General features: G+C 35.1%; 2 protein-coding genes across 2 annotated transcripts in view; both read left to right on the top strand.

Annotated features, from left to right (window-relative positions):
* Positions 1–11,156, top strand: LOC128545871 (uncharacterized). Its single transcript, XM_053546327.1, has 2 exons — positions 1–4,096; positions 9,156–11,156. Exon 1 carries the CDS (start codon positions 1,327–1,329, stop codon positions 3,463–3,465), a length of 2,139 nt encoding a protein of 712 aa, XP_053402302.1. The 5' UTR covers positions 1–1,326; the 3' UTR covers positions 3,466–4,096; positions 9,156–11,156.
* Positions 11,157–23,531: 12,375 nt separating this feature from the next.
* LOC128558082 (phosphorylase b kinase regulatory subunit beta-like) overlaps positions 23,532–27,148 on the top strand; it is a gene marked incomplete at its 5' end in the record, with an annotated part of 37,490 nt that continues 33,873 nt past the window's right edge. The window contains one exon of the mRNA XM_053546899.1: positions 23,532–23,700. Within this exon, the coding sequence (XP_053402874.1) occupies positions 23,532–23,700 (169 nt within the window). The remainder of the gene's footprint in view (positions 23,701–27,148) is intronic.

Here is a 27,148-nt window from a genome sequence, read left to right on the forward strand (position 1 = left end):
CTTAGATTCAGTTTTTTTTTATTTTCTGGTTCTTTGGGAACTACCATGGAGTTCTTTCAATATCTATCTAACAGAATTCTGCATAATCTACTCTAGCTGGTCATAGTTGGCATAAGATGTCTTGCACTTTACTCTACCTCCTATGAACAGACTCAGTCAAAGTGAGTGCAGTTTTTTACTGGTTTGCATTCTGTGCTGCCAAAGGATCTTATTACAGATTTTATTGACGTCCCACTGAGGGTATCTATAGAGACTAAGTGTTGGGCTGTTATAGCATCCAAAATATTCACCAGACTAAGCCTCATATGGATGTTTCTTGTCCAAAAAATGGTAAAAAAAACCGTAAAAGGTTAGTCTTCTGAAAGCATGATTTCATCTAGAAACACTCTTGATTCTGCAGTATGCAAGACATACACCCAGTGCAGACAGTAGAAACAACTTTCAAAACTGTATGTGCAGGCAAAAAGAAGTTTATTTAAGAAATAAGAAGTTCACAAACGTGGTTTATCGTAGAATAAGCCTCGTTTGAGTTCTTATGCGTAAGAATATATCACAAAGGCCGTAGGCCTGAGTGATATATTGTTTCGCATAAGAACAAAAAACTTGGGTTATTCTACGATAAATCACAAATGGGAACTTGTTATTTCGATTCTAACATGACATACTACTATCAACAGTGTTGGAAATAATGGTAACTACTTTTTACGATCGTGCTACGCACCTGGAATCGGATGACATCATTGCACGCGAGTGGTTTATTGCAGAATAACCCGAGATAGATTTTGCTCTACATGTATGCAGGTTAGTCGCTGGTTGTGTTAGAATCGAACATTTACTTATAAAATAACTAATCAATGTCATAAAATGAATTTTTACAATTTGAAACACCCCTTGTATGACTTGCCTGTAACAGTTTCATAATATGTTCAGCCTTATTTATTCCACACATTTTGTAGAAGATGACAGAAACTTTAAGCTGGTTATAGATATATCAAGTTTCTTCTCATCCATCTTGAAAGTAAGTGTACAAACTAAATTAAAGTGTTTTTATAGTAATGTGTAATAATCACATTTTTTTGTTAACATTATATGTTAAAATTTTATAGTAATATTTATATTGACGCTTGGGTACATGTGTATTTCTTTATGTAGAATCCTCTGTTGTTCAATACAAATAATAATAAATGTAATTAAATGATATTTTGTGTTATGTCTGCTTTCCACAAAATGTGTCCAAAGTCTAGCATCATAAATGTGTTTAATGTTTACTGAAAATTCTTATGTATAATCTGTTGGTTACTGAGCTCTATTTTAAATGATTTCAGAATGTTTCAAGCTCCTGGTCATTCCGAAAGTTTATCATTGAAATTATCACAAGTACTCAGTGATATTAGTGTGAAAGAGAGAACAGTACTGAAGAGGAGAAGGATATTTTTGTTGTTTGAATCTTTATGTGAGGTTCATCATATACTTAGCAGAGACAATTTGTCCACATATTATTTTGGAAGTCAGGTGGAAGGTTCAACAACTCCTGGACTAAAGTCAGACTTGGATACACTCACATGCCCTACAGCCACCTTGAATGTTATACAGGATTGGAGTGGATGGGAACCAAGCATTATAAAGTTTCTAATGATCAAAAATGAGACCACATCACCCGGCTACTGTCTTCTCCAATGTGTGAGAGTTGATGAACCTTCTCCTTGCACCAGTATTTACCATACAGAGAAAGAATTTCTTACAGATGGAAGAGGAAGAGCACTTTTGAAAAACAGTAAAAACATTGACATGTATGTCAGGAAGGATTATGTTATAAATGGTCCAGCACATACATTTCCAGGACATAATAATTTCTCAGCTACTGATAGAGTAATTGCCTATCAATGTAAAACTTGGCCTAAAGATGCTCAACCCTGGTTATCACAGCAAGGCATAGGAGGGTGGCCCACAGATGAAACGAGGAGATATTGTGAGACTACAGGGTGTTTTGTTGTACCAGTAGGCAGTAAGCATGGAGGGAATGATGAAATTGAATGGAGAATATCTACTTCCAAAGCTGAAAGAAGTCTGATGTTTAGTTTAAACATCACACAAATAAGATGTTACATCTTGATGAAGATGATTCTTAAAACATTGATCAGTCCACAGTGTGAAGATGCCATTTCTAGCTACATGTGTAAAACTGTTTTATTTCATTGTATACACACTACACATTTAAATCAATGGCAAGAGCACAATTTACTTGCATGTTTAAAATGTTGCATGGTGTCATTGCAGTACTGTGTTAAACAGATGAATTGTCCACATTTCATAATACCTGAAAACAACTTGATGGCTGCAAAAATTTCTTATCCAGTCCAGCAACAGCTTCTTGCAATCTTGGAATCCATCATACAATGTGAAGTTTGGGCATTAATGGATATTTCTATTGATGACCTTGGCATGAGACTTCAGGAGAAGATGACCATGTTACCAGTGTATTCACCTGGTTTTTATTATCACTCCACAGCTGATATGTCTTCTGAGGCTTTAGGAGCTTTAATGTATGATTTTTTCTGGAGGATACGGATAGAGATATATTCCGAAATAATCAGACTTGCTAGAAATGAAATGGTGCCTTTTCCGCTTTTCAACGCAATATCCATTTTTGTTAAAATATATAGCGCAGTAGAATTAGATACACCGCTGAAATCAGTATGCAGACTTTTAGCTCAGCAGGTTTGCTCTTTCCTTGGATCTGTGGTGGCATCTACAGACATTGATACTGGCAATTCCTTATCCCACATGGCACTTACTTGGTTTTCAGCAGGATTGAATTCCGATGTGTCATCCAGCAAGCTGAAACTTGCATCTGCTTTATACTGTGCAGGAGAAACAGAAAAAACAGAGTATGTTCTTGGTCATGTTGAAGAAAAGTATGACTTAGATGTTGTTGCACCTTTGTGTGGGTGCAGCAGAGGTTTTACAATGTCGGTAAAACGAGGATTTTTCAGTAAATGTGATACAGGCAATGAAGAACTTATAAAAGATATTGCAGCTTTTTGTGTTGTGTTCATGCGTTGTGAAATCAACTGTGTTCCACAAGAATTACAATATGAAATGTTTAGCTCTACACAAGAAGACTTGCTCGAGAGGGATGAAAATGATGGCTGGATGGACTGTGCTGTGGTAGATTCACTTCCTTACCTTTACTTTCTACAGTACAAGACTTACAGACATCAGAGAGGAGCAGATCAACAGAGGGCCCTTTTACACCTTGCCACTACCATTGATACTGATCCAAACCTCAGACACAGAGAAACAGCGCTGAATTTACTGGGACAATGTTTGGAGCAGGAGAACAGATATAATGCTGCTCTGTGCTGCTATATAAAGTCTCGCAACATACGTACAAGAAACAATGCTGCAAACATTCATATATGTAAACTATTGAGTAGAATTTCTCTCAGGAGAAGGATACCATAAAAAAACAGACGATATGTGAATCAAAGCATGATATTGCAACAACAGACAGATGAAGCTTCTTGATTAACTACCTACAGTTTTGCTAATACAGTTAATACAAATATATTTACAGGTATATTATTACAAACAGTATTTTAACCCTTCGTTGAAAGGAACATTTATGTATTTACTAAGATCTTTTAAATTACAAAGTATTGTTTATTTAATAAATATTTGTAAAATAATAAAAAATTATTTTGCCTAAAAATAATTACTTTTATTTTTTCCCGAAATTTATAGCTATCTCGTTGCTAGGTGTGTTAGCTATAAACTATCGTCGTTGTCAAGTAATCCAGTTTTCTAGTTCCTTGTCTAAACATAACAGATTAATGATAAACGCCTATTCGTCAGGGAACCACTCGAGCGTTATATTAAATCGAGAGCACGTGCAATCTTCTCAGTTGAACTAAAGGTGTATTGGCTAGCGCTTCAGATCGATGTTAAATTGAATAACCATGCCACGTGGTCGATGCAGAGCACGCCTGAAAGGTAGAGGCGAGCCAGTCTGTCGAGATGATTATGAAGGGAAGGAAATGAAAGGCGAACTAGACGGCGGATTTGCCAGAAATTCCAGGCATCAGACAAAATGCCGGTAGGTTTGTTACTGATTTCGAACAAATTCTGAAGGAGTCGCAATTAATTCTGCAGTTTGGTAATGACAGTACTTACGTCAGTAAATAGTTATACACAGTTAATGTCTTCCCGTTAACATCTATGCACCGATTATGAATTGTGTATTGTATTAACTGTAAATTTAATACGGGGTGTGGCGACCCTATTTCTCATAATTTTACAGACTCGAACCAAAGCAATAATGTTGCTAGTTCAGTCAACTGTCGTAATAGTTTCTTGATTCCGACAGGCAGTGGTACTTTCAATACACGAGATTCACATAGGGCATTTCCGTTTTATTACTCGTAAGGTGCTCGCATAGTAAATAGTAACATCGGTGACGTCACATTTCATAAGACAGTGACACTGTTGTGCTCATTTACTTCCCGCAATTTTTAAAAATAGCAAATTTTGGAGTGTTTTACGTTAACGTCCCCTTTATGGGACCGTCGAATAGTTTAGTATTGCAAGGGTATAGCATACGGATTAAGATCGGATGGGTTACGGAAACCAGAAAGATTGTAAGGAAAAATATTTATACAAGGACGCAACTGTAAGATATTTAAGTAGGTTTTCTCAAACACTATTAATTACGACCCTCACTTTGCGATAAGTTTTACATGACCAGGAGAATCTGTCGGCATGCAAACGCAGGCATCAGCACCTGTTAACGTTGGATCAGGTTAGGTCATTTAACTCTTTCGATATCATAAACAAATATCACTAACAAATTCACTGGTTCAATATTAGACTTAGATGTACTTACATTTTCTTCCGATTGGTTTCGGTAATGATCTTCAAATACACTGCACGGGAACACGTGCATCCATAGAATCGAAAATTTAAGATCCACAATATTTAATCCAAAATAAATAAAGATGTTGAACTTGCTAGGTTGTATAATACAGGTATATATACATGTCAGGTGGGTAATTTAGGCCCTTCCTTTGATAAATGTGTTTTCGCAACATTATCTGAAGACTTATTTATTAAATCTCTTTTCAGCATAGTTTGTCAAGTATAGAGGAATAATTTTCTTATGTTGGGAAACAAAATATAATTGAAATTTAACTAAACACACCGACGTACATATATATCGCTACATTAATTCATGCAATGCACATTGTCTTCGCTTAATATGTCACTGTCAATTTTGAACTAAATTCTTGTGTGCCTCATGTATTTTTCATGCAAATCATGTAGAGTTGTCATCACAGATTACAAAGAGTACCGTTACTTTGTAGTGCATCTTTGAAATAGAGTAAGGCATGTTGTTGATAAATTTTATGTAACTCGTCCACTGTTATTTTAGGCTAAATGCTCGCAAACGTTTTACAAAAAAAAAAAAAAAAAAAAAGAATTCAGTGGTCTATTATGAAAATAAGATTCAAACGTTTTAAACAGTATTAGTTGGACAGTTTGTTCTTTGTTGGGTGTTCAGGATTGTTAATTGTTGCACTACTACGTTTGTTAATTTGGTGAGGAAATTCTGTTTCGTTGAAGCTCAACTTTCCGTACATTAAATTTGAAACGATTGTTACGTTTCCCGAAACACATTGTTACTTGAATTTTTTCGAAGAAACGGGGTCAGAATCGTGATGTCTGTCAATTTAGAGGCTGAAAAACAATAGATATTTTGTTATTTTCCATACAGAACCGGATTCTATTATATTGTTATAGATTCTATTGTTATCAGAGTCAAATAAGATATCACGGAAACTTTGTTAATTCAAGTTGCGGCCTCAAAATTTGTTTTTTACACCATTCTAAACTTTTAAAACTAAAGAGAAATCAATTGAATACATGAATACAAATAATTTATACATGTATATGTGGCTAGCTTTCCTATGATATTTTATTGGTTGTCATTAATTCTTAATAGTATTTAGTTAGAGCTGTTCGTATTTATTTCTAAGGGCACTGGTGTCAGTTAACATGACATTTTAAAATAGCGTGACATTGCAAATAACAATAGATAGAACTGTTTTGCACTTGGTTTCCCATTATATAGTGTCACGTTTTTGTTTGGTGTTAGAAGCTAACTAATATAAGATTAGGTCATCATAGTTGTAAATATGTAGCGTTAAGATATACTGCCAATATTTAGCCGAATCCAATATCACAGGTCATATTAATGGTTCTTAAAATGTTGGAAGTCATCATACTGTATTACAACACTCTTGACTGATGATTTTATCGTTGGAATATGTATGTGTAGTGAGCAAAACTTCAGAGCTGGTTATCATGAGATTTGGTTGAAATCTGTAACAAACTACGTTATGTATGAATGAAAATTTTTTGGTTGTCTTAATTTTTCTCCTGTTCCAGTAAGTGAATTCTCTTCGAATAGCTCATGTAGCACTATATCATGTTAACGAAAGTCTGTAGTTTTTTGACTTTAGCCCGGAACCGGAATTTCATAAATCAGTGTTGGTTTGTTATATAAATTATTAAAGTCGGATTTTTAATATTTAAGTAAAAAAAAAAAATTTTTTTTGACAAACCAAGCCGAAATTATTTACTGAGGACAGATAATGTTAACGTCATTATGTATTAGATTTACAAAATCAGGTTGAAATTGTGTTTTCGTGTAAGTTGAATATCTGGGCATATTTCAGGCTGTATAGCGCAATCTATTTATAGAACGATTACGTATTTATAAGTAGAAAGTGATAGCGAGACATTATTGGAAAAGTCGATTATTCAGGGCCTTCATAGTAAAGTATGGTTTTCTTTTAATATACGATTCGACAGAAGTACAACTACTTTAACACGTTATTGATAAATATATTGACCTAGTTCCGCAGTAGATCTATTCATTTATAAATACAAACAACATGTACATGTATAATTGCACGACAATTTTTAGGGATGTGTGACCCATCCGCTAGCTTCGGTATTTTACCGCAGTATTATTATAAATTAATAGTGCAGACATGCCTTTGTGTATAATCCCACACGGTAACTTAAACGATAAAATGTTTGATAATTATGATTTTCTTCATTAAAACGTTTCAATACAGAAATCATTTCAATATGCACTTAACTTTTTTCATTGACAATCTTCTTGAGTTCAACGATGCATGAGAACCATAACAAGCAAACGATAATACAATGTATAAACATGCAGTCGTTTTAATTAGTATCAAGTTGATCTATACTATGTTTAAATTGGTACCGTAGTGTATTGGATTGTGTTGTCATACCCGACCCGATTGAGGCCTGGTAAACTCATTGAAAAGCTAACCAAAATGCAGTAACAACATAATGCTTGTGGATAAAAGAGATAATGCTTGCGGATAAAAGGGATAATGGTCTTTCTGGATATTGATGTATAGCCTTGAAGGAGTACATATCAACATGGTTGGAATTGAATTTTAATTGAATTACATTAGGACATAAATCTTAAGATAAAACGTGTATCCAAACATATATATTTTAGGTAAGCATTTAAGTTAGTTATTTCTTTCAAAAATAGAACTATAGATTATCATCATGATGATGAACAAATGATCCGAATCACTCAAGACGATAACCCTTCTGCACCTTGTTTCATACATTGGCAAAACGTGATCACGTGATGTTGGCGGGATTTGCTCTACTTGTCTTTCAAATAACCTATCCGATTATGTTAAAGTTATATGGATGAACCAGTTTGGTTTTAAAGAACAAATATAATTGTTGTAAAGCTGAGATAGTATTTTTTAGAATTTAAGAAATCGTTGCACAGAATTTTCGGGGGATAAATTTTGGAAAATTTATTGTGGCCTGGAAAAATTTTGTCGACCGTGGGGGCGATTGGGCGTGCTTTGGGACGTTTTGATGGTACGGATGTTACGGTGTATATTAAAGGTATTGCTCTAGTGCCTTGGCAATATCTGACTAGCCTTGCTTAAATGTATCATAGCCTTGCTGATGTCATAGCCTTGCTCATCATATAGTATTTGCCTCGCTTAGAATTACAGTACGTTGCCTTGCTCCATTGGTCCGCTAAATGTTCCTCATTACTTTGCAGGTAATGTCGAGTTATGGGGAATATTTAATTTACTGTGGTGTACTGTAGCCTTGCTCATTACAGTATTTGCCTTGCTTAGAAGTACAGTACGTTGCCTTGCTCCGCTAAATATTGTGGTGTACTGTAGCCTTGCTCGTTGCTTAGAATTACAGTACGTTGCCTTGCTCCGTTGGTCCGCTAAATATTGTTGTGTACTGTAGCCTTGCTCGTTGCTTAGAACCACAGTACGTTGCCTTGCTCCGTTTGTCCGCTAAATATTCCTCATTGCTTTGCAGGTAACGTCGAGTTTTGGGGGATGTTTAATTTACTGTGGTGTACTGTGGTATCCCTTGCGTCCGTGTGGCGCTGCTTGTTGCTCTACAGGTAACGTGGAGCAATGACGTGGTGCTTTACGAGTACGTCTGGTTTCCTCCCGGTCGACTGGTTTTTCAAATAGCTTTCATTGGAGTGGCCATACTCTGCCAAAATATTGATAATAACTTTTATATTGAAAGGAATATTTCATAGGTTGAATTAGCACTGTTTACAGTATCTTACGCGCCGGTAATTGAAATATGTGACTGTATTCATATCTGAAATGTACAAATAAACATGTAAAAATGTGAATGTTACTTGTCTTCTAGTTATAATTTCGGGTAATAAGATAATAAAAAATTATTTTGCCTAAAAATAATTACTTTTATTTTTTCCCGAAATTTATAGCTATCTCGTTGCTAGGTGTGTTAGCTATAAACTATCGTCGTTGTCAAGTAATCCAGTTTTCTAGTTCCTTGTCTAAACATAACAGATTAATGATAAACGCCTATTCGTCAGGGAACCACTCGAGCGTTATATTAAATCGAGAGCACGTGCAATCTTCTCAGTTGAACTAAAGGTGTATTGGCTAGCGCTTCAGATCGATGTTAAATTGCCCACCCGCCACACCCCAGTAATAATAATAGTAATAATAAAAATTGTTGTATACTACAATTCATTATATTTTGTATCTTTAATTCTGTTATGACAATCTGACTGTTTTGTGAAGTATTTATGTTGCAGATAATATGCTGCCATTGGGTGCCAACTCCGGAAGTGATCAGACTCCAGGTACTTTCCACAGACATTAATTGAACGGATTCCTGGACTACAAACAATTTGTGAAACAGACAAATCTAAAAGGATATCATTCTTCCGGACTGTTGCTTTATGAGAAATCAAAAGGACAATTTAGAATTAATACATGTATAATCTTTATTACTAAAATTCCAGTTAATCATTTCCATAATTATATACAATTATTTTTATGTCACTCCTATTTGTAAGGGCCTGGAAAAATTCTGTCGACCGTGGGGGCGATCGGGCGTGCTTTGGGACGTTTTGATGGTACGGATGTTACGGTGTATATTAAAGGTATTGCTCTAGTGCCTTGGCAATATCTGACTAGCCTTGCTTAAATGTATCATAGCCTTGCTGATGTCATAGCCTTGCTCATCATATAGTATTTGCCTCGCTTAGAATTACAGTACGTTGCCTTGCTCCATTGGTCCGCTAAATGTTCCTCATTACTTTGCAGGTAACGTCGAGTTATGGGGAATATTTAATTTACTGTGGTGTACTGTAGCCTTGCTCATTATAGTATTTGCCTTGCTTAGAAGTACAGTACGTTGCCTTGCTCCGCTAAATATTGTGGTGTACTGTAGCCTTGCTCGTTGCTTAGAATTACAGTACGTTGCCTTGCTCCGTTGGTCCGCTAAATATTGTTGTGTACTGTAGCCTTGCTCGTTGCTTAGAACCACAGTACGTTGCCTTGCTCCGTTGGTCCGCTAAATATTCCTCATTGCTTTGCAGGTAACGTCGAGTTTTGGGGGATGTTTAATTTACTGTGGTGTACTGTGGTATCCCTTGCGTCCGTGTGGCGCTGCTTGTTGCTCTACAGGTAACGTGGAGCAATAACGTGGTGCTTTACGAGTACGTCTGGTTTCCTCCCGGTCGACTGGTTTTTCAAATAGCTTTCATTGGAGTGGCCATACTCTGCCAAAATATTGATAATAACTTTTATATTGAAAGGAATATTTCATAGGTTGAATTAGCACTGTTTACAGTATCTTACGCGCCGGTAATTGAAATATGTGACTGTATTCATATCTGAAATGTACAAATAAACATGTAAAAATGTGAATGTTACTTGTCTTCTAGTTATAATTTCGGGTAATAAGATAAGAAGTGAACAAATGGCAGTAAAATGTTATTAATTATGAAATTACTGTTGTAGTCTGTGAATTATGTAGAAAAGCTATTTTGGTTGTAACAAAGTACAAATTTGCAGATACTATAATAATTATTGTCTTTTGTTGATTTCTTTCTTCCACAAATCTATAAGAACATGAATTTCATCTTAAACTACCAAGGCAATTTCAACCAAATTTCAAAGAAATGTTTCTTGAGTAAACCTCTTGCTGATTCTTTCAAATCTAGATGATCTGTGCAAACGTCTGGTTGCTATGGCCTGAGAAATCTCATAAGAAATCACTTGGTAAATTTTAAAATTAATGAAAGAAATATTCCCAGGATTACCACTGTCATACTCCTTTCATCATGTTGGGTTTAAAGTCACACTGGCACAATTTAGGTCAAATGGCGACCTTTCCAGCTTTTTAGCTCACTTGAGCAAACAGTGCTCAGGGTGAGCTATTGTGATCGCTCACCGTCCATCCGTCCGGCGTCAGTCTGTTCATTTAAACAACATATCCTCCTAAACCACCAGGCCAATTTTAATGAAACTTCACAAGGATGTTCCTTGGATGGTCCACTTTAAAAATTATTCAAAGAATTGATCAGGTCGGATATCCGGGCACTTCAGCGTATCGCGTTGCGTAGCAACAAGCGGAGGTGACAGCAAACGCTAAATTGTAATTGAAAAGCGTTTCATGTTTCACTAGTGCTGGTTGTTTTTCTTTGCTTAAAGTAAAATTTTGGGCAATATTAATAAGTCAGTGAATTTATAATGTAGCATGATGTTCTAGAAATCACTCCCGAGAAAGAAACCTTTCTTTTTAAGGTTTCAGACGTGATATTCATCATTGATCCGTGTAAGCTGCAAGGTCTCATATTTGTGACGGACTGGAGGAAAATTATAATTTAAAAAATCGGAGGACTTTTTAAAGTAAATAAAACAGACATTCTATTTCATCTAATTAGGTTTCTCCATTCGTTTCACTTTTCCCGTTCTATTTAGTAGCCTGCCATTAAAATAGTTCTGAAAGCCAGATAGCTTATACTGTGGTGCCAAAAGTGATTCAGTCACTCCAAATTTAATCAAATCAACACCTCTTACCTAAATTCTCATTCGTATGAAATTTAATGAGAGGTGTCATAATTTAAAGCTTAATAGCACATTATGCGTAAATACTGGAGAAGGGATTTTTTTTTCTCCCTCGAAGGGTATCAGGATCACAATAGCATTTATAACACAAAGCGGTTTTTAGCTCACCTGAGCACAAAGTGCTCAGGGTGAGGTATTGTGATCGCTCACCGTCCGGCGTCTGTCCGTCCGTCCGTTCGTTGTACGTCCGTCCGTTGTACGTCCGTCCACACTTTCCTTTAAACAACATCTCCTCCTAAACCAACAGGCCAATTTTGATGAAACTTCACAGGGATGTTCCTTGGATGGCCCCCTTTCAAAATTGTTCAAAGAATTGAATTCCATGCAGAACACTGGTTGCCATGGCAACTGAAAGGAAAAACTTTAAAAATCTTCTTCTCAAAAACCAGAAGCCCTAGAGCTTAGATATTTGGTGTGAAGCATTGCCTAGTGGACCTCTACCAATTTTGTTCAAATCATGACCCCGGGGTCAAAATTGACCCCGCCCCAGGGGTCACTTGATTTTACATAAGAAAATCTTAAAAAATCTTCTTCTCAAAAACCAGAAGCCTTAGAGCTTAGATATTTGACATGTAGCATTGCCTAGTGGACCTCTACTAAAATTGTTCAAATCATGACCCCGGGGTCAAAATTGATCCCGCCCCAGGGGTCACTTGATTTTACATAGGAAAATCTTCAAAAAATTTCTAAAAATAAACCAGAAGGCCTAGAGCTTAGATATTTCACATGTAGCATTGCCTAGTGGACCTCTACAAAATTTGTTCAAATCATGGCCCCCGGGGTCAAAATTGACCCCGCCCCAGGGGTCACTTGATTTTACATAGGAAAATATTTAAAAAATCTTCTTCTCAAAAACCAGAAGCCCTAGAGCTTAGATATTTGACATGTAGCATTGCCTATTGGACCTCTACTAAAGTTGTTCAAATTATGACCCGGGGGTCAAAATTGACCCCGCCCTAGGGGTCACTTGACTTTACATAGGAAAATCTTCAAAAGTTTTCTAAAAATAAACCAGAAGGCCTAGAGCTTAGATATTTCACATGTAGCATTACCTAGTGGACCTCTACAAAATTTGTTCATATCATGACCCCCTGGGTCAAAATTGACCCAGCCCCAGGGGTCACTTGATTTTACATAGGAAAATCTTCAAAAATTTTCTAAAAATAAACTAGAAGGCCTAGAGACTAGATATTTGACATGTAGCATTGCCTAGTGGACCTCTACAAAATTTGTTCAAACCTTGTCCCCCGGGGTCAAAATTGACTCCGCCCTAGGGGTCACCTGATTTTACATAGGAAAATCTTAAAAAAAAATTCTAAAAATAAACCAGAAGGCCTAGATCTTAGATATTTGACATGTAGCATTGCCTATTAGACTTTTACAAAGTTTATTCAAATCATGACCCCTGGGGTCAAATTGACCCTGCCCCATGGGGTTACTTGATTGTACATAGAAAAATCTTCAAAATTTTCTAAAAATAAACCAGAAGAGCTTAGATATTTGACATGTAGCATTGCCTAGTGGACCTCTACAAAAAGTTTTCAAATCTTGTTTTTAAAGTTACTTAAAGAAAATTTCAACTATATTTTCTCATAATTCTTTTGATTGATTTCTATTATGATCTTTTGACCTTGAAGACTTGTCCTTAAGTGCAATGATAACAGGTGAGCGATATAGGGCCATCATGGCCCTCTTGTTTATATGTTACAATTGTTTTAAATGTAATATGACATCTAGAGCTACTGTGTTACACGCGGAGATAAAATGATATATATAATAACTGCATGCTAGTTTCTTTTTTACGAAAAGCCAGGACGTATCAATAAATTGATGACTTCCAATTATGAAAATACTAAAAAAAATACTGATCTCTGTTTTGTCAATTATTTAAAACTGAGAACGATAATTTGCACGCTTTGTCTAGAATAATGTTAGTCATATCTTGTAGTTTTCAATATCCATTTTTTTTTTATTAATTGTTAGACTGTCACAATTGACTGCTTCCACATACCACAAAATTCATTAAAGCATTCATTCCAGTCATAAATCACTATGGAAACCAATCAGTATGTGGTATATTGATGAAAATCAGTTTTGACCAGTTCCTAATGACTATCACTTTTTAATAGATTGATTTCCTGTTTGTTTTATCCCTCTGATGTACCCCTTCGGGGCCTTATGGTAATTTCCTGTCTTATCCGTTTGATGTATGCCTTCAGGGTCTTATGATATTTGGAAGATGCACATTATTGTTATTTGTGTGTCATAGCATGCTATTTGACAAAGGGATTAATAGAGCTACTACATAAAAAAAAACTTTAACCAATACACATGCCCGAACATTTAGTTCATTTGAAACTTTAAAATTAATTCACCAAACTATTTTTTGGCTGGAAGGACATTTCTTCAAAAAAAAAATGTCTGCAATAAGATTACATATAGAATAAGGTATAAGTTTTCAACTTTATTTAAATGACTTTCATACTCAATGTACTTCGACATTATAGCATTTTACATTAACTAAATAAAATATATCGCACAAAGTACATTTCAGAAAATGGCAACAATATAATTATTTCAGAGCATTAAAACATTTAGAAAATCAGCTTATTTAAAAAAGACATAAAAATATCAGAAAATTAATTTACTATTTATTTGATCTGTTCTTTCTTAAAAAGAAAAAAAAAATTCAAGACACTTGAAAGAGATGAAAGAAACAACTGCTACGATTTCAAGCAAAGAAGCTGAATAAAAAAAATGTTTTGTTCTCAGATATTTAGTTTAGATTAATATATATATAGCAAACTGAGAAAATGTTGAATAAGCTTGGGAACTTGTTTTAATTATATCTGATCCGTAGCGCCTAAGAGCAGACAATACATAATCTGTCACTTTTTCCAGACCGTTTTAAAATGCCACAAAATCAATTATCACAAAAACCCTACTTTTTTTGAAAAATATATAGATTGTACCATAGCGTAAGGACTGCAGATGATAAAAAAGATGACTCTTGATTTGTTTTATTTGAGAATTAAAACATCACAACCCACACCGCTAGTTAATTCGCTACGAATTGCGAGGTCCTGCTTTCACCTCCAAGGTAATTTGCATAATCGATTGCTCCGGATGTGACGTCACGCCGACCTGATCAATGGAATTCTATACAGAACTCTGGTTGCCATAGCAACTGAAAGGAAAAACTTTTAAAATCTTGTCTAAAACCGTAAGGCATAGAGCTTTGATATTTGGCATGTGACATCAATTAATGATTGGTCCTTTATGAAGATTGTTCAAATTATGCCCATGGGGTGAAAAGAGGCCCTGCCCTGGGAGTCACAAATTTTACATAGACTTGTACAGGAAAAAACTTTAAAAATCTTGTCTGAAACTACAAGACTTAGGCCTTTGATATTTGGTGTATAGCATTGCCTTGTGGTCCTCTACCAAGATTGTTCAAATTATTACCTTTGGAAGAAAAGAGGCCTCATCCTGGATGTCCCAAGTTTTACATAGACTTATATAAAAAAACTTTAAAAATCTTCTTGTCTGAAACTGCAAGTCATAGGCTTTTGATATTTGGTATGTTGCATTGCCTAGTGGTACTCTACCAAGATTATTCAAATTATGCCCCTGAGGTGTGAAAAGAGGCACCCCTAAGGGGTGGGTCAAAAGTTTTATATAGACTTTTATAGGAAAAAACTTTAAAAATCTTCTTGTCTAAAACCACAAGACCTAGGCCTTTGACATTTAGTATGTAGCATTGCCTTGTTGTCCTCTACCAAGCCTGTTCAAATTATTACCCTGGGATGAAAAGAGGCCCTGCCCCAGGTGTTACAAGTTTTACATCGACTTAAATTGGAAAGAAAAAAAAACTTTAAAAATCTTCTTGTCTTAAAGTTCAAGGCCTAGGCCTTTGATCTTTGGTATGCAGCATTGCTTAGTGGTTTTCTAATAGAATTGTTCAAATTAGGTCCCTAAGGTGAAAAGAGGCCCGGGGGTCACTTGTTATATGAGTGATGTAGGAAAAAAATACTTCAAAAATTATCTGATCATATTTCCTAGACTGTTTGATTATAATTACCTGATGATCCCAAGTAATTAGGGGTAACTTCACTGACCTTGACCTACTGACCTACTTTTAAGCTCAGCTGAGCAATGAGTTTTTGTGATCGCTTGATGTCCAGCGTCTGTCGTCTGTCTGTCTGTCAACAACCTTCAAACTTCATAGTATGGTAAAGCTTACAGAGTGGATGACCCTGCTAGATCAAAGGTCAAGGTCACTGGTGCTGAACATGGAAAATAGTGGTGATGATGTATTGTTTTGGCCATGACCATCTGCCCGTCCAAGCAAACAAGAGAACATTTGTTGAGTACTGATGACATTATTTTATTACTCAAAATAAAAACCAATTATCTCGTACAACACTCTTTTATTATCATCGGTATGCACTGATACTTATAACAATAGCTAAACATACATATTATAATAATGTTATCAAATTAGATAAAAGTATATATATTAATAATATTGGGAGTTGATGGGCCGCTCATGACTCAACAAGGGTCTCACAGCATAGAGTCGTTAAAAGCACAGCAAAATCCGGCGACTGAGAGGAGAACAGACGCACCAACCCAAGGCTTGCAAACATCACTGCAACTGTGCTATCTATCAACTTCGAATTGTGAATCCAACCAAGCCTGGGTCTCACTAGGGTGTCGGTCAAATGCACAAACCGAGCCAATGTAGAGCAAGGTAATATAATACAACAGCAATGCAAGACACTTTGTACTTTGCAACGGGTATCATTCAAATGCAAACATGCAACAATGTCGATTCCGGTTTCACCGCGTAATGAGCAAAACTGCAACACGAGTCAATGAAAGGCAAGGCAAGGCAAAGTGACACCACTGAAAGCAAGGCAACATAAGCAAGGCTAAATAGGAATTGAAACTGAAACTGAAACTGGTTTATTTGCTTAAACGCCTATTTCTACATTTAAAACATATTCAATGGCGTTTTACAATACAAGTTGAAATAAAATATTAATATAAAATATTTTAAATAAGATTAATTAAAACGAATTAAAATAGCAATTATTAATTTAAAGTTAATGATGATTATACTATATTTTAAAAAATTACTAACATATAATTATCACAGACAAACATTAAATTTCCATCACTGTCACTAGCATCACTGTTTTAAAACTCAGTCAAAACTTAGAATAATGCAAAGTAGTCTCTGAAGAAATGCGTTTTCAACTATTTCTTAAAGCAGTCAATTGAAGAACTTTGTCTGATGTTCAGCGGCAAATTGTTCCACAACTTTGGCCCTATAGTACTAAAGCTTCTATCACTAAAAGTTTTTCGCTTGTTGAAAGGGACGGTGTAACAGTCAACTGATGACTCCGAGGATCTGAGGGAGCGCTGGGGGATTTTCGGTGTTAAGAGTTCAATCAAATATGCAGGCGCATTTCCAACATGGCAATTGAACATGTCCATCAAGATCTTACAGTTTATTCTGGCTTTGATCGGCAGCCAGTGCAAATCGTAGAGTGCCTGCTTAGAACTGTCTCTTCTTCTACGATTCAAAACTAACTTCGCACACATATTTTGAATGCGTTGCAGTTTTGCGATTGCAAAGTACTCGGGCAATACCTTTTCCTATCCAGTCAACACTAACTTGTAAACGTATGACACCCCAAAGTACACAACTTGAAAGCAAACACACAGACACTTCATCCGTTCACCTCACGGCCGACAGAATTTTACCGTGAATGTATTGTGAGCGACAATATGCATCATATTGTAAATAACTATTGTAATGACTATTAGTATTGATGACAAGATGAACCAAATTAATATTAAAAACATATTAAATGTCAAAGTTTAAAAATGCCGGTGTCATACATAATTATTGTTATTAACAATATAATATAAAAAAAATTCTAAGCAATATCCATCATTCTGTGATCATAAAGTTTTAAAGGTCACATGAAATGATAAACTCGTTATTTTCCTGTCATTGTATTTCTTCTCAATATGATATATTTAACTTAAGATTGCGGAACTGTTCAAATAATGTAATACTAAAATGATATTTACTTCACTATTGTCTTCATGCACATTTAGAGATACATTTTACTAGAAATACATATAGCAATATCAACCATTTATCCCGTGCCTCTATTAGAGAGCTTTAAAACTTCAAACTAAATAGGAGAGTCCTATATCAAAACATAGCCAGGTCCATACTAAACCATTTCCATGAATAACAAAATTTTATATACAGTATATACAGTCTGTAACAAACAATCTCAGTCGTTACTTCATTACACTGTATGAACATCTAACATTTGAAAGTCTTTGGTCCAGTTAGAACGTAATATCACTATCATTTGTCATGTTAGTATGTTGATGGCTCAGTGTGTTATCTCCAGTTATTAATAGTAATTGCTCTCTGGGATATGATCATTTAAACTAGGCACTTTGACACGGCTCTCCCCTTCAATTGAAAGTAGTAAGAGTCGGTATCTAAAACAACTCTGTTGTCAAGACTGGCTGAACAATAAGAATTATCATGAATGAGAACATCAACATTAGCATTTGTTTAAGAAACAGACTTAAAGGTAAATTTTCCTTTACAGTAAACCTCACTTATAAGGAACTCGGATATAACGAACACTCGGTTATAAGGAACAGTTTTCATTTCACCAATCTAATTCCTTCTTTATTCAATGTAAAAATCCTCGGTTATAGGGAACTCGGTTATAAGGAACACTCAGTTATAAGGAACACATTTTCAAGTCCCAAAGTACAAAATTCAATTGAAAACACCTCGGTTATAGCGAACAGACATAAAGAATAAAAATGATTGAAAACCGGGAATAAACAGGAGAATTGCTGATGACGTCAGAGTAACTTCGGCATTTTTACGTGCTTTCGTGCATATAAAGTCTCTGCTATGATATTCATGATAAAAAGAAAATGGATCTATATAATTTCAGCATTAACGTTTACCAAATTTACCTACTAGACGATAGTAGACTTATATTCACTCAAGATTATGTTGGAGAGCTACATGTATTAGGTATTTCATGTTAACAATAGTGCTTGAAAATCAGTCTTGGTCATGGTCACGATAATACTATCCTAAATAAATGTGTTAATTACGCGTGATTAACAATGGCAAACAGTCCAATTTACCAAATTTTCAATTGTAAAATATGTAGCAGGTGCTAAAATGGACAATAGCAAAACTATTAGTATAATTTACACTTTAACCGTATGTATGGTACCATTGCCTAGTCTTAATACACTGTATGTCATAAACACCTTACTTTTAAATTTTAATGGGTAGTCTAATTTAACAATTTAAAGACTTATTTTATATTAGTATTGATGCATTCACATAGCATGCAGTCGAGCAAGGTAAGGGGAGTAACTGCAACATGTCATAATGCAGCCCTCTCTAAACAGAGGATAGAAATAACCGTAAAAAATAAACACAAATTACGGTCATTCTCACCATCGTATATTTTGGCTTAGTAGAGGTTTAACGTCATGTTTCAACACTATTTCAGTCATATACATGCAGGAAAGGACCTGTACCAGACTCGCAACTTTCCCATATAAAGGTTCATTTTCGGCGCAATAAGTGAATACATAGGCCTTTTCAAACGTCATTCAAATAGTGTTATTATTCGGATATAAGGAACCTCGGTTATAAGGAACAATTTTTAGAGGTCCCAAGCTGTTCCTTATAAGCGAGGTTTACTGTATAGGGTTGAACCAATTTCAAAAAAAAAATTGCACAGATGATACACAATCAACATGAACAGGTTGATTACTAGTTATCAGTGATGTGTGTATAAAATACTGTGACAGAGTATTCTTGTAAATTGTTAAAGTGTGATACCAGCACAAAATTGTACATGTATAACTCTATAATATTTCGAAAATTATCTATTAATACGGATTGTGGCGGGCAGGTAAATAGTTCAGATGTTGCCTATGGTGTAGCTAGCCAAATGTGAGAGAACTGTATGACATTAATGGTATTTATATTAAATTGGACTGGGTACCAGTATGAATAGGAACCAATTTAGAGCAGCACAGTGTAACAATATCGACCATAGGTTATTTAGTGAAAACAGACAACGTTTTAGCATACTAGCAGACGATAATTCAACAGGTGACAATTTGAGAAAAGATAAATCATTTTAATTCTAAAATAATTTCCAATTGTTAACTAACAATTCTATTCATTCCGTACTGCTTATTGGGTACTTTCTGTAATTTATTGGGAACATTTTAACAAAAGATTTTTAGTTCCCAATAAAGGTCTGTTTGTAAGAACTTCAGTCCATCTGTCTGTCACACAGGGCTTATGGAGTAGATCACCCCTATTGTTTTAAGGTCACTCCATCAAAGGTCAAGGTCACAGGGACCTGAACATGGAAACCTGTTTCAGATCAGTAACTTAAGAACCAGTTAACCCAGAATGTTTGAACATTATATGATGGACATGCAGAGCAGCAGATGACCCCTATTGATTTTAGGGTCACTTTTTCAAAGGGCAAGGTCACAGGGGCCTAAACATGAAAACCCATTTCAGATCAATAACTCCAGAACACTTGACTCAGAATGTTGAAACTTCATAATATGATGACTTGAAATGCAGAGTTGATGAACCCTATAGATTTTGGAGTCACTTGATCAATGGTCAAGGTCACTGGAGCCATGACATGGAAAATTGTTTCCTATCCATAACTTGAGAACCACTTGACCTAGAACCTTCAAACTTTGTAGGGTGATAGGACTTATAGAGTAGGTGATCTGTATTGTTTTTGGGGTCACTATATCAATGGTCAATCTGAACATGGAAAATCATTTCTGGTCAATAACTTGAGAACCACTTGATCCAGAATGATGAAACTTTGTAGGATGATTAGACATATAGAGTAGATGACCTCTTTTGATCTTGGATCACACTATCAAAGGTCACTGTCACAGAGGCCAGAACATGGAAAACTGTTTTCAGTCTATAACTTTAGAACCAGTTGACCCAGAACATTGAAATTTAATAAGATGATTTGACATGCTTAGTAGATTATTCCTATTGCATTTCAGACACTCAAGCCAACTGTCAGTGTCACTTTGATTTTCACTCCAGTCCCTGATTGACTTCTTGCCTATGACTACTATGCTTTTGGGGAGACATGTACTTTTTTACAAAAGCATCTTCTGAGTAAATAGCTGTTTTTGATGGGTTTTATGCAGAACATGTCATCTACATTTCTGTTCACAAAATAAGTGTATTACCTAAAGTAAATTTAAATATTTCTTTTGTTTTCAATCATACTCTGAAGCCTATAATTTATGTTTGGATGTTAATCACTAGTGATTATGCCTGTTTTTGGACATGGCTGAGTTGGACATAATTATATCAGATTGAAATGAAAGTCACAAGTGATTATAATGTCACATTGTGCATTGTCTTACGGCTTTAAGTTAAGACTTTAAGATTTGTTGTTAAGTTTTGGCTGCACAGTTTTGAAATAATTTTCTCAATCAAGTCTTGTATGCATGTTTTAAAGCTGTTTCAACCTTAGCTGTAATTTGTTCTGCTAAAACTTTTGCAATTGATTAAGTCTTTTATCATATTTTGGGGCTTGTGCATCAGACTGTTAAAGCTTGCTACAGTTTTTCAAGTTAATTCTTTTATGCGTATTTGACAGCTGATTTTAATCATGGCTGAACAGTTCTGCTATTATACTTTTCTCAGTTAAGTCTTTCGCGCATTTTTGAAAGCTGGATACATAACGCTGTAGCATTCTTCTATAACAAATTTCTCAATTAAATTTTGGAAGCTGTATACATCCGGCTGTGTAACATTCTGCTATATATTTCTCTATGAAGACTTTATGCATATTTTGACAGCTAATTTGATAATGGCTGTAAAAGTCATTTTTATTTTCCTCAAGTAAGCTTTAAAGTTCACCTGCACCCAAGGTATTGGGTGAGCTGTTAGAATAGGTGGATGGTCAGGCATGTGTCATCCGAAGTCCATCATCCTGCATCAACATTCTCCTCTGAAACTTATTGGTCAGAATTACAACAAACCTGGTCTGTAGCTTCCTGATATGGTCTAATCTCTCAGACTTGTTCAAATGCTTACACCGGACCCCTTATTCAGATAGTTCTGCTACCAACTTTTATTACTTCTTGGCACCTTTTAAGGGTAGGCAACAGGGCCGTAGAAGTAGAAAAACCTTAAAATGGCTTCTTTACATGATCTTAACCAAGCTGGATATGTAGCATCATTTTGTAAACCTCTCTCACATGTTTTCAGATGGTTCCACTTGATACATGTACATAGGGGCCACAGGAGTTCAAACTAAGAAAAACTTTAAATGACTTTTTTAAGGGGCATAGTGGATTTTCACCAAACTAGGTCTTTAACGTCCTTGGATTGGTCATATACTGCATTTTATCCAAAGGTTCCTCTTGATGGCTTTTAAAGGCTGCCTGAGCTAAAAATAGAAAAGGCTTGAAACATTTTTTTCATAAACTATATGATAGTTTTCCACCAAACTAATTCTCAGTCATCTCTTCCATGGACTAGATTCTCTTGGATGTATTTCAGATGGTTTTGCCTGACCTCATTTAAGGGGACTCAGGAGGTGAAAATAGGGGGAAAAAAATTTATCAGCCACTAAAGTCATGCATTATTGGTTATTATACCCCCACAAACGAAGTTGGGGGAGGGGTATATGGGAGTGAGCTTGTTGGTCCATTGGTTTCCATGGTTTCCGGACAGTAACTCATGAAAGGCTTGACAAATTTAAATAAATTTTTAAGCTTGATATGTTGATTACCATAGAGGAAGGATTTTTTTCTGTGACTATTTTTACCACAGTTATGGCCCTTTGATACTTTTTGCTGTATGGAATATAGAGAAAAAACTTATGTGTCCAACTTCTCCCACACTATTAGCCTGATTTGCTTCAAACTTTCACAGATGTGCAGATGACCATAAAAGGAGGATTTTTTTCTGTGAATATTTTTACTTCAGCTATGGCCCTTTGATTGTTTTTGCTGTATAGTGAATGCCACAGTATGTGGGGGCATCCATGTCCTATGGACACAATTTCAAGTTCTTCCATATTTTATGTTTAGATCGCTGGAATAACTTGATCATTTTGTTCATCTCAATTTGTGACGTAAAGTGATCATGTTTTATTGTATTGTGTTAAAGTGCAAGTCTGTAGTACAATAAAATCCTTTCAAAAAACAAAACTTCTCTGAAGATTTATAAATTTAACTGAAGGGCTCAACCCATCTTCTGAATAGACATGTAAAAAATTGATACTTTTATTTCTTAATTTTCAAATACATTGAAAGAATTTAATTTTTTTGGGCATGAAATTTCATTGTTGTGCCCAAAACGACTATTCCATTGGAAATGAGTACATGGACTTCAAACTTGTGGCGATAAAGTTAACCATTAACATGCTCAACACAATTGATTCTTCCTTTCCTACCAGTGCAGATCAAGATCAGCCTGCACATCCGTAATCTGATCTGCATTGTTCGCCATTCAGGCAGTAACTTTTTGTTAAGCACCCCTTTTAATAGTTAATGGTGCTGCCCAAATTGAAAGAGGGACAAGTTCATTATAATAGTAATTTAGCAGGGTAAGGGATTAATAGAAATTCATTTGTTTGTTGGGGTTTAATTTTACGGACTGGTACCACCATGAAATCCATGAAATTTAATCATCCACAAAATATATTGATTTTACATTATGTCTGTATTTGGATAACAGCACTTAGTTTAAGAACTTAAATTTGTGTATTGTTCTGGTTTCATCAAGACAGATTTTTTTCAGATGAATTTGGTTTCAGTCTAGTGTTTGTCACTCTGCAAGCAATATGGAATTTTACTAAACAATTAAACCATTAATTACTATCTTTAATTATGTTACAATGAATGATAGAATAAAAAGGACATAAAATTGATTTTTCTAAATTATGATATTCTATTTCAGGATTGTTGTTGCCACAGTACTTCTTCATCCCAGCCGACCAGATAGACAGAGAGAGGTCACGTCCAGGCTCAGCTGATAGAATACCTAGTGATGTAGGATCCACAAAAGGAATATTTCTCTGGGGGCAATCTGTATATTTCATATCTCAACTACTAGGTAAATAAGGATGATTTATTTCTGTAGACCAGTACTTTATATGGAGAAAAACATCATGATTTATCTGTGAACCAGTATTTAATCTGTAGAAAAATGTTATGATTTATCTCTGTGAACCAGTATTTGATCTGTAGAAAAATGTCATGATTTATCTCTGTGAACCAGTATCTAATCTGTAGAAAAATGTAATGATTTATCTTTGTGAACCACTAGTTTTCACCAGTATTTGATCTGTAGAAAAATGTCATGATTTATCTCTTTGAACCAGTATTTAATCTGTAGAAAAATGTCATGATCTATGTGAACCAGTATTTAATCTTCAGAAAAATCGTTAAATGTCATGATCCATCTCAATTTATTGATATTTGGTCGGTAGAAAATTTCATTATCCTAGTGATCAGGTATTTTATCATGAGAAAATGTCATTATTTGTCTTTGTCGTATGGTCTTTTGATGTTGATTTGTCTTAGTAAAGCAGTATTATATCTAGAGAAAAAATGTCATAATTTATCTAGAGTCGTGGAACCTATGCTCGCGGTGTTTTGTACATATATTATCTTTTTAAGAAGCAAGAAAAAATTATTATTATGTCTCCCACTACACAGTGGTGTGGGAGACATACTGATTTACTCCTGTCTGTGTCTGTGTGTCTGTCTGTCACAAAGCTTGTCCGCACTCTAAGTCGAAAATTTCTCACCCGATCTTCACCAAACTTGAACAAAATGTGTCTGACCATAAGACCTCGGCCAAGTTTGATAACTAGCCATATCGGCCCAGGCACTTTGGAATTATGGCCCTTGAATTACCGAAAAGTCCCCATTTTGCATGCGCTTTGGTACAGGCAAAATGCACCCTATACTACTCATCAGTAGTATAGGGTGCGTTTTGCCTGCATGAAAGCACATGCGAAATTAGTAGTAGAGGGTACATTTCGGGTGCACAAAAGCGCATGCGAAAGATGATTTGGCAGTTGTGGGAGATATGGGCTTTTCTCAAAAGCATCTCTAGTTTCGATTTGCCTATGCAAATACATAAAGTTATCCTCCTTTTATCGAAACATATTTGTTGATGTGCATCATCACGTGACTTAGTCGTCTTGTGAGCTATCGACACGGCATACGTGAAAAGGTGAAAATTCGCCCTGAAGGGAACCTATGCTGGCGGTATATTATATCTATTAAACTAAGGGGGAAAAAAAATTCAGCAGGCTAAAAATTAACAATCAAGCATATGCGAATATAATATTTAGAACACAAAAAAAACAACAAAAGAAATGAGTATAAAATTTAGTATGTGCCTCTATGTGTGTATTTCCCTTACAGAAATGGAGTCACTATTAGAACAAAGCTTAAAACCGTATAATAATGTTATATAAAAACAGAATGTTCAAGTATTTAAAATGATTCAAACAACGACAGTGATTGACTCACTTACGTTTCCTACACTTCTTTGGTGTGTAGGAAAATAAGTCCTCCCAACATCTCAGAAAGAGCCATTTAGACTTTGTCAAAATACTAAGATCAACATCGATCTTTTCATGGTTCGTCATGCACTCGTAGTGTAGCAAGGCATCACATTCATCACATCTTGCTCTTAAAATTGTATCATATATCTGAATGCAATGCATGATTTCTAAAAAACTAACTAGTTGGGTGATTTTGACATATTTGTCATAGATTTGTGCGACAAATACAGATTGCGTAAAATGTATCAGCTGCAGTTTACGTCACGTGAGCGGCACGTGCTGCTATCCCTATGTTTGTTGTAAAGGCATTTCACCACTGGTCGGTGTTGAACATGGCATGATGAAATATTTTTATCTGTGCTTCTGCAGGGAGGGTATTTATCGACATACCGTGAGCATAGGTTCCACCACTCTATATACTGGGTACATGTACACTGGAATTTTGAAGAAATGTCAAAATGACATTAGTCATGGAAATATACAGTAACTCCTGGCTTTTAAGCTAATGGCTAGTGGGCTGGTCTTATTTTTGGGGTTTCCTTTACAAAGAATAGATAAATTTTAAAACTATAAAATAATAACTAAAGCCTTAACTTTGAAATGTAGCAACAAACATTTTTTTTTGCTACAGAATGGTTAGAAATTAAGGAAAACATTGATATTGAAATTGCTAGGTTATTTTCCTAACTCATATTGTTGTCCATTGGCATCAACTCTAGAGATCACAATTTTGGCCCAATCTTAATGAAACTTTGTCAGAATGTCACCTCAGTATAATCTCAGATGAGTTTGTTACTAGGTCATTGTTTTGGGATCAGAAACTAAGTCACTACATGTCAATTAGGTCTTTATGAAATCTTAGTAACCTCATTTTGAAATTAGGTTACCAGAGGTCTTAAACTAGGCCACTGTGTCAATTAGGTCTTTATGAAATCTTGGTAACACTGTAAATTCCATATTATGTGCTTGATTATCATAAATCTTTGTTGTATTGTTTGTCTCTATGAAATACAGGGTCAAGTTTAAAATTTGGCTTACCTGAGATCAGAATCTAGCTTACTAGGTCAAATCGTAGTGAAACATTTTTAGAATTCTAGAAGCCTCAATTTCTACTTGATCTTCATAAAACTTTGTCAGAATGTTTACCTCTTTGAAGTCTAGGTCTCATTGAAAACTTGGTCACCTGAGGTCTTACACTTAATAACAAGGTTAATTAAAAGGAACACCTTGTTAACACTATAGAGGCAATGTTTTCCATTTGATCTTCATGAAAACTTGTTGGGTTGTTTTTCTCTATGAAACAAGATAAATTTCAAAAAAGGGGTACTTAAGGTCTTAAGCTAGGACACCAGGTCAGTTGTTATAAAAATATTATTAGCACTATAGAGGTAACATTTTCTACTTGATTGTTATAAAATTTTGTCAGAATGTTTGTCTATATGAATTGTAGGCAATTTGCTAAAACTGGGATACTGGAGGTAGTAAACTAGGTCACTAGGTCAATAATAGAAAAACCTTCTTTACACTGTAAAGGTCACATTTTCTACCTTTAACAGTTATATTAAGTTTAGGGATGTCCTATTGCAGAATTCTACACATGAAACTGCTTGTTGTAGAGCATGTGATGCAACAGGTGAAATTGTCGTAAATTGTATGGAAATTGCAGTTTAAATATTTTTCTTTGAAAATTTGGAATTTTAATTTAATTAAAGCAGGGTTAATAGAATGGTTGAAACTAGTTTGTTATACTGAAAACTGTCAGAACATCTACATAAAATATACAGCTCTTTCCATATGTTTTCTGATTTATATTTCTTACTCTAATTGGTGAATAATCTGTTTCAGATATTGAGTGCAAGTTATATCCAATTTGATTTGATATCTTAAATATCAAAATTTTATAACCAGGCCCTAATTTCACGAAAAAACTTAAGTAATTGCTTAGTTAAGTAAAAGTCTGTTTTTTCAAATGCTTGTTTTTGC

This window comes from Mercenaria mercenaria, chromosome 6 (genome assembly GCF_021730395.1).
Source record: "Mercenaria mercenaria strain notata chromosome 6, MADL_Memer_1, whole genome shotgun sequence".
Taxonomy (NCBI): domain Eukaryota; kingdom Metazoa; phylum Mollusca; class Bivalvia; order Venerida; family Veneridae; genus Mercenaria; species Mercenaria mercenaria.

Coding starts and splice junctions, on each gene's coding strand:
- LOC128545871 (XM_053546327.1), top strand. CDS start 1,327: ATGTTTCAAGCTCCTGGTCATTCCGAAAGTTTATCATTGAAATTATCA.